We start from the raw sequence: 13,506 nt of genomic DNA, 5'->3' as shown, positions 1-13,506 counted from the left end.
CTCGATGTGCGTTTTTTTAAAAAGTTTCATTTCTCTTTTTTACTTTTTGTGGATTCTGCTTCGTCCATCACAACTTTCCCGTAAAATCAAACCCTAACTATTTGTTTGTTTGTTTTCTTTTGTAGGGGTTATTGTTCTTTACACCTTTTTTCCTTTTCACTTTTCTTTCACTATTTTTTTAAAAAAAAAGAAAGGTAGGTGAGAAGATGATTTCACATGGGAAGGGAAAGAGGTGGAACGTTCACATCACACACGAAATAGACTTGCAAACATAGTGGTAAAAAAAAAGAGAGAAAAGGATGCAATTTAACAATTGCATCTTCTTTTTATTACCCAGCTGTGTGATGTGGAGTATTGGGAGGGATATGTCGCATCTGTGGATTCTCTCTCTCTCTCAACCGCAGCAGTAGGGGCGGCAGCAGAACAAAAAAAAAAGATATTATGAGTGATAAAACTCAAGGCAGTGCAAGGTATGAACAAAAGTGAGTGCCGTCGTCCTATTTTCTATCCTTTTTGTAATTTGGTAGAAGGTTTGAAACAATTCAACTGATTAGGTGCATTAATGACGTCTCCATGGGTTGTGATCTCTCTTCATATCCAATTCACTTCTTTATTTATTTTATTTTATTTTATTTTTTTGATCCTTTCTTTTTCCATTATTTATACTGAACTTTGCAGTTACGGACTTTAGTGGCAAGGGAAACAAACAAGAGGTTTCTCCCTTTTCCACGGATAGAGGGGCCCATAATAAGGACGATACAATATATATATATATATATATATATATACAGTTCCATATATTTTTACATAAGGAGACAACTTGGTGCGCCGTGTGAGTGAAACACTGAATTAAGGGTTTGTAAGATACTTTAGCAGCTTCACCTCTAAGACCATACGCATCTGATTCGGCTCTTGCCTCTGCCGTTCTTAGAGCGACGCCCCCTCACTGATTATTTGCCTGAGGCAAGTTGAAGGTTAAAAAAAAAAAAATGGCGACGAGGCCAAACATGACGTTGACACGAGATGAAGTGCATGAGTTCGTACGAGTACTGAGGGCTGAGATGGAGAAACCAGCCTTCATTGAAAGTGTCCGCGCTGCCGCATTGAAGGAACCCATACCGACCTCTCTATTAGAACTATTACTCATTTACGAGAAGAAGCAGGTGGAGTTCCTCACCAATCACAACGCCAATAGGCAACAAGGAGCACAAAACCAACAAGGCAGTGTTGAGGGAGGCGATATCGATGGTAATGCAGGTAACGATACGACCGCTTCATTAACTGGTGCCCGCATTTTGGAGGAACTAAAGATGGCTGTAACGGGATACCCTGACCCTGAAACAACATCGTTAATTAAGGCAATGTGTATGGTGGAAGAATCGCAACTATTAACGATATCTGCGACAACGCCGGAGTTGCGGTCGTTAATGGGCAATCATAATTGTAATGATCCCTCTCATTCTCATTCTCATTCCCACGAACACGGTCACTCCCACGATCACGGGCATTCACACAGTCATGGACATTGTCATGGTCATGGCCCTTCCCAAGAGCAAATGATGATGATGCAGATGGCAATGCAATCTCTGACACCTGCAATGCGTACGGATATGGAAAATATACAGCGTAGTATTATGAGCGGCCAACGCCTAACGCCCGAGCAGGCAACCAAAATGCGAAACATTCAAATGCACACAATGGCATTCATGAATACTGTGAAACGATTCGGTAGGGGTGGTGGGACAGGCACCCCACCGACAGCACAGTGAAAAAAAAAATAGTCACAATCGGGTAATCGAGGAGGGGGGAGAGGGGAGAGGTAAGAGGGGGAAAAAAAAAAGCAAAGCGATCCACTCCACCCCCTTGCCTATTCATTGAGACCAAGCACTGTGAATACACAACCTGTTGGAAAATTTTTTGTGATGTACTTATTTTTTTATTTAAATGAGTTGATAACATGGAGATGCTCCATTGCAGGTCGCTGTCGGCTACCGTTGCGTCTCCCGTTCGGTTGTATTTTCCTTATCCCTCTCTTTTGTCTCTCTTCCTGTTTGTTTATGCGTGTGTACGTTTTTTTTTATTAAAAAAAAACGTATATTTGTTGCTTTGACAACTCTCCTCTGCCACTTCCTTTCAGTGCTGTGTGGTATATTGTTAAATAGAAGAAAGGGGCGTGTAAAGTAACCCTCTAACGAGCACACAAACTTTTCTACCATCATCTAACGTAGTGGCAGATACCCGTCTAGAAAACGGTAACCCTCTATTTTTGATTCCTACAAGCCGCGTGACTAGATGGGGCCGAAAAAACAACTTCGTAGGAGAGGCGATAAGGAACCCACAAACGATGGCACAGAAATGTTGGGGGAGGAAAACCTGTCAGCAGTATCGGAGCTACGATACGAAGAGGAAGAAGGGAGGGAAGGCGCTGAGCGGCAACGGAGCTCGAGAGGCGATGCGCAAATATCACCGCAAATATCACGGAAGCGCACCCGCAGCGCAACTGCCGAGCGTTCGCCTCGTAATGTCGATGAAACTGAGGCAGAGCAAGATTTAGGGGAGGACGCGGTCGGGCCGGGAGCCCGGCGGAGCTCAATGGAAATCCGCCACAGTAACACGAACTGGAGCATCCGTGAACGTAGCACAAACCTAAGGAATGACCAGGAAGGATTCTTTCACGACCTGAACACCATGCAACCATTGCGGGTTCGGCTTGGAGTGTGTCCCCCATTTGGATGCTCCAGAGCAAACACAACACCGATGTTGTTGATGCCACGCAAATTTTTTGTGCTGCCAGAAGATAAGGGTGGATCGGATGTCGTTGGTTGGGCCGGTGCCTTCACTAGTGTTTCTTTAGACCTCCCTGAGCAGGGGATTTATAATAAGGCATCTGCTTCTCTGACATTGATGCTTCCACCGTGAGGGAACAAGCAAGTATGTACGCTTCCCATGCGAAGAGTTTACTTCCTATAGAATGCGAACTAATCATGTGATTGTAATGCTAACCCACTTCACTTATATTTGTGCGTTTGTAATTGTACGTTAGAGAAAAAGGAGGAAAAGGACCATGTTTGTGTGTTTTTTCTTTTTCGTTTGATTTCCTTATCTGTTCACTTTCTTGTACCTTCATAACCTTTGCGGTGTTTTTTTCCCCCTCCCTTGCCTTCGTTGATTCTTCTCATACGTTTCCCCGTATACACGCGTCCTTTCATATGACGCTGGTGAGAAAAACTCTACGAGACACACACAGAAACATGTCAAGCAATGAAAAGGTCAGTAGTACCGGCCATTCAACAAGCCCAATGGTAGGGATAACATGGAAAAGAGAACGTTCACCTACGGCTGAAATGCAGGCATCTGCATTGTATCACTGCACCGTACAGAAACAACTAGAACTTCTGCATAAGCTACCTTCGCTCACTGCGGGCCCTTGTTTCAGAAACGCCGAACATTACATTAGCGGCGGCAACAGCAGCAGCAGCAATTCTAAAGTGACGGGTAATGATCGGTCCCACGCATTAGAGGCGCTTGGTCTTTGGGTTACTGAGGTGCCCATGGGAGATCGCAAAAACAGTGCGGAGCGGCAAACACCAATTGATTATTACGGTGAGTACGCAAGATCCGTGTTGCGGGAGTCTGTTATTCGCCAAGGTTTTTGTCACAACGCATTGTATTCAATAAAGAAGGAACAAGGCAAAGAAAGCATAAACGGGAAGCAGGGAAGTGGTAAAGTTGCTCGTACCATACATAACTCACTGCCTGACTTCTGGGGAATCGCACGTCAATCACAATGAAGGGAGAACAGCGTTTCCACATGCCATGTACTTTTTGTCAGTTGCGCGCGTACACCAAAGTATACATTTTATTTCCAGTTTTTTTTTTTGTGAATCATCAGGTTTGCTTATTATAGCCTAACAGGGCTGCTTTCGTAGTTATGAGGGCCACTTTTACTTCCATAATTCCTCACAACTACTACCGTTTCTTTTTCTGTCCTTTTTTTCTCATCACGATAACCTCATTACCTCACTGGGGTTCCCCACGTCGTAAACATATCTTTGATTTCTTCATTGGTATCATATATATATATATATTGAGTTTGGGGGCACATATCTTCACATTGCAGTATCTTTGCTTTACTGTGGAATTGTTTGAGTTTTTAGATTGTTGTCATTTTTTTAAATATTTTTGTATTATTTCCATTCCAGACTTTTTTTTTCTTTGTAGTCATGTGATACAACATGTGGGCCCATTGTGGAGAAACTGGTTCAATATACTTTTACTTTTGTTATTGACTCTGAGAAAAAGAGAAGAAAATAAATGAGTCGTTATTCCATTCTTTTTCTTCCCTTTTCTCAGAGTCAATAACGAAAATACACCGTCCTTCTCTTCCTACGGTTTGATACGTGTACAATTATGTTTTTTTCTAACCGATATGAGGTGCCTTAAATTATGCACATCATGATGGCAATAAGGGAATGAAGGGCGCCAACACGTTTTTTTTTAACCATCCACCCCGCAACCGCTTTGTTTCCGTTTTCTTTTGTTTTGCTTTGTTTTATTTGCTCACCATCTATGTTTTTGCAATTGACATTCTTTTATTTAAGCGGAGGGAAACCAACAACGAGAGGAAGGAATAACGTGGCAAAGAAATTTAACATAAACCCCTGGGCAAAAACTGGAGCAATTATCTCTCAAATTCGCGACACGTAGACGCCCGAGAGGGAGGAAAAAGGCAGAGAAAGCGAGGATATATTCAATAAAATAAAACAAAATAAAAAACATAACATAACACAAAATAGGAACCGCATGCGCACAGGAAAGGGTCGCTCTGAAGGGCAAGCCTTCCACCGCCGCCTTCTTTCGGAGTACAATACAGATTTCACGCTCAACAATTATGTCGCTTACTTTGAACTGAAGCCAATCGCGAAGGAGTTGGAACAACTGTGCAAAGAAATCGAACGAGTTCGTGAGATTGAAGCGAGAGCGGCCGCGGCGGACACAAGCACTGCTTCGGAAACTGAAGACGTCTTCGCTAACCAACCGGAGGCTATGAAATTGCCACAAACAGGGGGGAGTTCCCTTAGCCCTAAACGCTCTTTGGATGAACTTCTGAAGAGACGTTCCGAACTGGAGGTGAAATTCTTCAAAGATATCCAGCTGTCGTTCACAAAGGTTAAGGAATACCAACAGTGTCTCGAGGCGGATCTCCTGGCAGGTGTGGAAGAACTAAAGAATATGAGTGAAGAGGAGATCCGGGCACGCCCCGAGGAACACATCCCGAAGCTCTACGTGAAAACTCAGGCCATATTGCAATACAGGGCTCTGAATCTGGCCGCTTTGCGTAAAATACTGAAGAAGTTCATGCAGCGCTGCGCCCGTGACAGTCTGGAGCTACAAAAGCATCTGCTGATGGTTGATAAGGTTATCAGCTGTAGTACAATATCGCAGCCGGCAAATGACCTGCGACGTGTTGCCCTCGACCTCATTGCATTTTACGGCACCGTCTTTCGCCTAACATATGAAGAGACAGTAGAGGTCCTTACACGATATGAGCACCGAGCGGGGGTAAATGTCCGCCGCATTCTCCCGCACAGCGACACTTTCTTCTTCACACTTCGGCTCCCACACCAGGAGAGACACGGTGATTTTGCCGTCTGCATTCTTCCAGGAAGTACAAGCCTCTTTTGCGAGAAGATGATATGCGAAGTGCTTCAATGCAACCGTTACCCACCGTGTTGCGGTCAATATCCAAATGGAGAAGTGAACGTGGTGCTCCCACGTTCCGTTCGCGGCGACGATTTGTTTGTGCTTCAGTCACTGGTGAGGTGCGATCGTGTGGGTCTGTCCCACTCCGGTACTTTAATGGAACTTGCTCTCATGATACATGCGGCAAGAGCAAGTTCTGCGGCGCGTATTACGGCTGTTATTCCCTATATTTCCTTTACTGAAAGTGTTTCTTCCATGGCTGCAGTGGCGGAGATATTGGAGAGTATGGGCTGCCAACACGTAATAACTGTTGACATGCCCATCGATCAGGTAGAAGGAATGTTTTCCGTTCCACTTGAGCTGATATCAGCGCGGTATGAGTTCGTTCAGTACATTGCGAACCAGCTGACCGCTGAAGGGCACGACTTCAGGAATATTACCGTCGTGGCACCCAATGGAGCCGGTGTTCATCGTGCAAAGAATTTCGCAGACGCGCTAATGCAGTACAAAAAACTCTCCCCCGATGAGCAGTTCGTTCCACTGTGCACAGCGGTAAGGCGCCAGGTTTATCGGGGGCTGCAGGATACTGTGCTCAACATAAACCATTGCGGTGCGAATGTAGGGAGCACACGCGCCTTCGAGCAGGCGCTACTGCAGCAGGAGCAGGGAATTTGCGCCATCCAAGATGATGGCGATACCACGATCACCTCTGAAGGCATTGACCTTGTTGGAGATGTACAAGGGAAACTGTGCATTGTTGTAGATACCTCTGTTGACGAAGCAACTGAAATATGTCAAACTGCCTGCAAGTTGCGGGAGGAAGGTGCCAGTCGTATCATACTTATCGCAACGCACTTCATCATATCAGGTCGCGCGGTTGAGCGGCTCATAGAAAGTCCTATCGATCTTATTGTGGTTACGGATAGCGTAGAGCACGACGAGGTCTTTAAAAATCCTCACATCGCCAGGAGGCTGCGCGTGTTGCCTATTGCTCCGTTGCTTGCACGTGCCATTGAGAAACTTCATACAGAAAATTCTCTCACCACGCTCTTTGAAAAGTAATGTCTTCTTTCTTTTTTTTTTTCCTCTCTCTCTCTCTTACGTTTTTGTCGGGTTGAGTTTCCTTCCGTTGGGAATGAGGCCAACCGTACCTGCGTGAGATGGTGGGTGTATGTAGACACTTATGTGCGGAATTGAGTGTGCACTGCAAGCAAAGCGAGGAAAAAAAATAATGGTGATTATAATAGTAACAATGTTTGTGTTGAAGTTAAGGAAAGGAGGGAGCAGACCGTCAGGAAAAGATATGAGAGACGAGTAGGAAAGAAACTATAGCGATTATAACAGTGTGGATAATGTGAAGAAGGGAAGGCGGCATGTACGGTGTGTGTGTGTGTATGTGGTGTCTGAGCTAATTTATCCGCATGAAAAAGTCTAGGGGAAGGAAATAAAATGGGGAAAGATACTAAGAGGGGAAAGAGAAGGAATGTTGGGGGGGGGCGAGAAGACTTTTTTTTTCTTTTTCATGTCATTCTAAATTCATTGCACCTTCAACAGAAAATAAACCAATGAGTTCCAGAAATATGCTCGGTAACAGGTTTGTGAGCCACGTTTCCTCGCAAACATTTGGTACCAGTGTTGTTTTGTACTCCTTCTGTTGAAGTGTCTTTTCTCTTCACTGTTCACTCTACATGTAGTTCTTCGCGAGTTTTTATTCTGTTTTTTTTTTTTGCTTGTCCCCACAACCCTTCCCTTTTGTTTTTCTTCGCCGTCTGGCCTCCATATTTCCCCTTCCTTTCCTCTTCGACCTTTTCAGCGGACTTCGCGCAATTATCTCGCACATTATCGTCTGCAAGTCTCCCATATGCGCTTCAGCATGATAATATTATGTAGTGTTGTTTTTGGTTGGTGTGGGCTCTCCATCAGTTAAAATAAGGGACAATCATTTTTTTTTTGTAAAGAAGAACGTTGCCACTCTTTCTTTGTGTTGTGCTGCAGGATGGCAGAACCATCTTGAGTGTAGGGGATGCTGGTTTCTGTATTTTTCCTTTTTGTGCGTTTGTTTGTGGCAGTTTACACGTTTCCAAGCACTTATTTCGCTCTTCTATTCATTTCAGTTACATTACTTGGAGGAAAAAAAAAAGGGGGAGGGACGTGGTAAAGAAAAAAATGCAAGTAAGAGAAGGAGCGACAACGGCACTAATGACTTCCCGTTGCTCAGACCCGCATGTGAGTTCCACCACAATTTTTTTTTTTAAAAAAAATGTAGAAGAGGGTAGCGGTCCGTTTCCCCATCATTTCGCTCTTGTTCGTCCCCCTTGAGAGTTAGTGGGTGTTCTGATTTGTTCTGAGATCGTTTTAACTAAAGTTCCCATTTTTTTCTACTCGTTTGTTCCCGTGTTAACCTTGATTTACTCCCTCCGTTAAAAAGTGCTTCTTTGCTTATATGTTTTTACCCTTTCCCTCTCCACGTGAATGCATTCTAAAAGAGGAGCCGGGTAAGAGTAACACGCCATAATATAACGCAAAGGTTCAAAATTTTAAAAAAAGTGTATATATATATATATATATATATATATATATATGTATCATTATTGTAGAAGAACGGTGCTGTCTCCGTTATATTTTCAACACTAAAGTTATTAATTTACCCCACATATATGCCACTTCCACTTTTAACTCCATTTTTTTTTTTTGCTACGTCACTTCTTACGTCAAGGCTCCTTAGGGTGCCTGTTAACAGCGTGGCGCGTCAGCAGAAGCATTAGTAGTAGCAGGGTACATACGCGCGCCTTGGCTGTCTGACGGACAGTTTTCTTTTTTTTTTTACTTTAGTGTTCCATTTTCTTCTACCATTGGTACTAATAATAGTCATTACCACCGCTTTCCTCTATTACTTCGCGTTGGCGTCTGTGATTGCATTTGTAATCATTTGACAGCTACCTGGAGCAGGAAAGGAGACGGGGAGGAAGTGGTCATGACCACAACGCCAGGAGGACGCATGGTGTTGGTTAGATATTGCCTTTTTCTTAGGATATGGGCTCTGCTGCTCCTCTCCCTCACATCCCGTTATTCCTTAGCAGCGCCACTGAGGGCCACGCCTGCGCGGCGTCACGAATCTGCCAATGCCGTTCAAGCGGTATCATCTCTCCTTGACGATGACACCGACCAAACAACTGTTACCTTTACGGGATGGAGTCCAAGCAAAGCCAGCCTCAACGTAACGGGTATTTTGCCGTCAGCGGTATCGATGGGTCGTTATGTTCTTATCGTTGGAGGTACCCGGCTCGTTCGGCCCTTCACATCGGCAGAGAACTTCGTCCGGTATTACGCACTTACCACGATCAGTGCTTTGGATATAACTACCGAGACATTTGTGACACCCATGATGTTTCAAGATAATGCAACATTTGCACACGACGGTAGTGGTAGTGAAACTTTTCACGGGAGAACCAAAGGGGACGTGCGCGTGCCGGCGAAGTTGCACTTTCCGGCTGTCGGAACATCAAACGCAGTTCGGCTGGGATCGACAGTGTACGTTATTGGCTTCTGTACAATGCTTCCCTATGGTGTTCGTCCTGGTCGCGGGCAAACAATCAATGCAACTCTTCGATCTGTCCAAGTAATTAGGTTGTACCAACAGCAGTTCCCTCCAGTGGATGATCTCTCAATGGATATACAACACATTTCGATTCCCGACACCGCAACACTTCGCTTCAACGCTAGTTGTGTGGGGAATGGCAATGGTACAATTTATATCGTAGGTGGTGTATCGTTAATAGATGGTAACCCCATGACGTCCGTTTCACAGTTCAACACAGTTACTGGACAATTTGTCGACGCTGGTTGGGGGTTGGGCACCTCACTTATTACACCGGGCGTGGTAGACAACAGTGAGCTTGTGTTTATTGGAGGGGGCTGCCGTGACTACAGAGGCTGGCCAGAATACAACGACAACGTGTATGTTGTGGACCCCACATACTTCACGGCAGATGTTGGTCAGTTCGACTCTGAGTTGTTAGACTGGTTGTCGCCGCAGCTCATGATATACAATCGAACGTTGGCAATGATTGCGGCAACATATCGACGTTCTTTCGATCGACTGGAGTCATGGGTGGACCTCTCAGGGCCGGGTAGTGACGCGACAGATGTGATGATTGGTTTTGCACCGCTGCGTACCAACGCCGTTATTGCTTCCGTACCAAATGCCGACGGCATGTCACTCTATCTCATAGGCGGGCAAATACCCCCACCGGATGGGACGGGTATTTCACGCGATCTCTTCACCGGTAACGTGCATGTTGCAGACGGTCATGCTGATGTGACGGTGCAGGGATTTAACTACATTTCAGTGGCAGATGACGCGACACACCGGCAAATGTTAGGAATAGCGCGCAGTGGGGAAGGAGGCCAAATAGTAGAGGCCAAATTTTCGAAAGGAGATACGACAGAGGTGGACAGTATATCACATACGGGGCAGAGTGTTCTCGACGACCCATTTCATGACGAGGAGCAACCAACAGCTAATGCAACAATGCACGATCAACCAACGCCCCCTCCGGCGGACTTGCCAAATAAAGACGGAAACTGGACAGTGCACGTAAACGGGTATAAGCCACTGTGGTATAATTTCACGTTTGCAATCCTTTTGTCGGAACAGATTTCAACTGCCTGTCAGGGCATCAATGCTACAGGGGAAGTGAGCGGCAATCTAACATCATCAACATGTTTGTTGCGGCTTTCCGATTCACCTGCGTGCAACTCTGTATTGTTAAACTTGGGGAATTTGTCATTCGCCAATACTTGGCCCTACGTGGTAAATATGACTGACCCGGGCAAGAACGTCTCCGCGGTCGTGAACACCGTTGCCGTGGGTCCGATCACTCTCACTGGCTCCCTCATAAACGGTATACATAATATCACCACTCCTTACATAAACACCAGCACCACACATCGAGATGAATTTGTGTTTCATCCCCGACCAACGCAAAGAAGTTTCGGTAATGATACAGATAATGTGTTTTACGAGCAGTTGTTTGTTTATGTCTGCTTCTCCACTGGAGCGGCCACCGTCCAGCGGTGTAACGAGAGGGCGGTGCATGAATCATCCTCATCAATGTTAAGGGCGCCACACGTACCGCTGGGCGCGATGGATGCGCATCAAGGACCGTGTACTACTGGTTTCTACCGACCACTAAATGCAAACGACCCATTTGTTCTTTCCCCTGTAACTCATTGGGTACCGGATCCACCAGGTCCTCAGCCGGTGCCGCCACCAGCTGTTGAACCACTTTACCTTGTTGGTGTGGCAGTAGGATGTGGTGTGAGTTTAGTGCTGTGGAGTGCTAGCATGATAAGTTATGCTATAAGGCACAAACATGGTAAGGAAGTTGATGTGACTGTAGTCGAAGGATGTTTCTCGGAGGACGAATCTGGTGACTACGATGACGAAAATGATGATAAGAGCAGACATCGCCGAGGTTTCGGTCCAGGTGCTGCTCTTCCGGTGCACCAGAAACAAAGTTTGCTGGATGGAAAATACCGGGTACTGCGCCGCCTCGGTAGGGGTGGATTCTCCGTAGTGTACCTTGTGGAACGAGTGATGGATGGAGAACGATTCGCATTGAAGTACGTTCAATGTGCCGATGACATGGATCGTCACGAGGCCATGCGAGAGTGTGAGGTCGCTTACACCCTTCAAGGGCACCCAAATGTGATATGCCTCGTTGACATGTTCATGTCCTATCGGTTTGATACCCATCTACCGACCTCCGACGGCATTGATGGGAGGAAAGGCGCGTATCGACGTCAGTGTCGCGGTGAGCTGCTGCTACACGATCCCACTCGCATTCACCGTGTAGGCAGCGGTGATGAATCAGAATCCCACGTACCATCACACCGCCCCCAGGCGGGGGAGCGGTACTTATCACTTGTAATGGCTTATCATGAGAGGGGGGACTTGGGTATGTGGGTGCGGCAACAAAAGTCAGAACCAAAGATTCCTGAAAAGACAGTGGTGAGCATTGCATTTCAGATACTAACGGTTCTGCAGTTCATGCACCAACAAAAACCGCCAATCATTCACCGTGACTTAAAGCCAGAAAACATTCTTCTCGATTCGTCGCCTGCTGTGAAAAGGGGGAGGAACCGGGATAGATATGACAGGGTAGATTGGAGTTCGAAGAACAGCAGCGGAAGAATCGGCACCGGCGCCTCAGAGGAGACGCTGCGCATTGTTGTGACAGACTTTGGACTTTCGCGTGTGATGGACAAGACCTTCTGCGAAACGGGCGTCGGTTCGCTGCCGTATGTGGCACCGGAGTGTTGGCAGCGACACTACTCCACAAAGGTGGATATTTGGGCCACCGGGTGCATTCTTTACGCCGTATGCGCAAAGCGCGTAGAAAGTGACAATGTAAAAGTTATGTTTAGCGAGTCCAACAAACCAGACTTCAAAAAGAAGTTGCTGGAAGAATTAACACAGGTATACGGGTATAGTATGGCACTTGCGGCCTTCATTGTTTATCTTTTGGAGCCAGATCCAGCTCGCCGGCCAAGTGCTGAGGAAGCCCTGAGATTTATTCGCAGGCGTCGTAAGGGTACGGATGGCCTGACGGAAGAGGCTGCGATGGTTACGGTGTATAAGGGGGACGATGATGTTGCGAGTGGATGCAGTGATGAGGAAGGAAATGGAGCAGAAGGTGGAATAATGCATGACGATTCCTATAAACAGTTGGTGGCTGCGACGTCTGAGGAAGTCAGTGGATACGGAGGTGAATCGAGGGCACCGGTAAGTGGTCAAGGATCTGATGTAGCCTGCGGGACGCTGAAATCTACAAGTTTCTCTACGCACCGCAGTGGGGCCACAGTTGAAGTTGTTACACCGTCTGGAGGGGCCGGTGAAGGATTCGGACTAAATAGTCCCCCACCAAAAGCGGTAGAGTCACAAAATATGCCTCCCATTACTAGTTTCTCCCATGGATCACACGCTGATTCAAGCCAGGGCATGCGACAGGAACACCATAATACGATGGACGTTCCTCCGGTTGCTCGGGCACACAAACTAGGCTCCCCAAATGGTAGAAGGAGTCGCCGATTGCAGGTGCTCCAACAGTATTTCGAAACTGTCGCAGAGGAGGGTGAGCAGTGCGAATTTTTTATTGCACGAGAGTCTCCTTCACTTGTTGCAACTTCTCTTAATTCATCGAAAAGGGAATCTCCGGTGCCACTGACAGTTTCCAAAAACGTTTGAGGGTCACTGGTGTCGAAATAAAGATGGTATTTATTCTTTATTAGCTAGCAGGTGAGGAGAGGACAGTGAGGATTGTAAAGAAAGCAGAAAGAGGAAGAAATGAGAGTCTGATAATTGATCAGCTGGAAGTAGTTGGTAAGGAAGGTACGAGGACGAAATTGGGGAAAGGGGGAAAGGTGACAACTGGTGAAGGGTTGGATCGTTAGCAGTGATGTACCACCTGCATGGCGCTGCTGCAGCCGTTCCGTAAGCATCACGACTATACTGGCGAATGGTATGATGCAAGACTCGCGGGAATGAAAAGTAGTATGGTGTTTACTTCGGTTAATCTTTGTCGTGCAACGGTTTGTTGGCGGGACATATTTTATTCATTAGGGGTTGCGTTTCTACTGCCGGTCCTCTAAACCTGTAAACGGGGAACTACCCCATCCTTGCGGTCGTTGCGGTTAGCGCCCTTTCAACTTTTTTTCTATTTGCTTGCTTCTTTTTTTATTACGTTATTGAACTATTCCGTGTCTTCAGCTGTTGGACTCTATTTTGTTCATTACCACCAC

At 46.1% G+C, this 13,506-nt stretch overlaps 5 protein-coding genes across 5 annotated transcripts; all 5 read left to right on the top strand.

Moving 5' to 3' along the window:
• Positions 1 to 989: 989 nt before the first annotated feature.
• Positions 990 to 1,769, top strand: TEOVI_000702700 (uncharacterized protein; the record flags this gene model as incomplete). The annotated part of the gene is made up of 1 exon (XM_067220659.1): positions 990 to 1,769. The coding sequence occupies one exon, from the start codon at positions 990 to 992 to the stop codon at positions 1,767 to 1,769; it is 780 nt and encodes a 259-aa protein (XP_067076760.1).
• Positions 1,770 to 2,292: 523 nt separating this feature from the next.
• On the top strand, positions 2,293 to 2,919 carry TEOVI_000702600 (uncharacterized protein; the record flags this gene model as incomplete). The annotated part of the gene is made up of 1 exon (XM_067220658.1): positions 2,293 to 2,919. The coding sequence occupies one exon, from the start codon at positions 2,293 to 2,295 to the stop codon at positions 2,917 to 2,919; it is 627 nt and encodes a 208-aa protein (XP_067076759.1).
• A 332-nt stretch (positions 2,920 to 3,251) lies between these two features.
• On the top strand, positions 3,252 to 3,791 carry TEOVI_000702500 (uncharacterized protein; the record flags this gene model as incomplete). The annotated part of the gene is made up of 1 exon (XM_067220657.1): positions 3,252 to 3,791. One exon carries the CDS (start codon positions 3,252 to 3,254, stop codon positions 3,789 to 3,791), a length of 540 nt encoding a protein of 179 aa, XP_067076758.1.
• A 1,012-nt stretch (positions 3,792 to 4,803) lies between these two features.
• On the top strand, positions 4,804 to 6,765 carry TEOVI_000702400 (ribose-phosphate pyrophosphokinase, putative; the record flags this gene model as incomplete). The annotated part of the gene is made up of 1 exon (XM_067220656.1): positions 4,804 to 6,765. One exon carries the CDS (start codon positions 4,804 to 4,806, stop codon positions 6,763 to 6,765), a length of 1,962 nt encoding a protein of 653 aa, XP_067076757.1.
• A 1,912-nt stretch (positions 6,766 to 8,677) lies between these two features.
• On the top strand, positions 8,678 to 12,952 carry TEOVI_000702300 (protein kinase, putative; the record flags this gene model as incomplete). The annotated part of the gene is made up of 1 exon (XM_067220655.1): positions 8,678 to 12,952. One exon carries the CDS (start codon positions 8,678 to 8,680, stop codon positions 12,950 to 12,952), a length of 4,275 nt encoding a protein of 1,424 aa, XP_067076756.1.
• Between the last annotated feature and the right edge of the window lie 554 nt (positions 12,953 to 13,506).

Source organism: Trypanosoma equiperdum, assembly GCF_001457755.1.
Source record: "Trypanosoma equiperdum strain OVI genome assembly, contig: ctg_1192, whole genome shotgun sequence".
Lineage (NCBI taxonomy): Eukaryota > Euglenozoa > Kinetoplastea > Trypanosomatida > Trypanosomatidae > Trypanosoma > Trypanosoma equiperdum.
The sequence above is the reverse complement of the archived record's forward strand: the minus strand, read 5'-3'. Positions and strand labels throughout refer to the sequence as shown.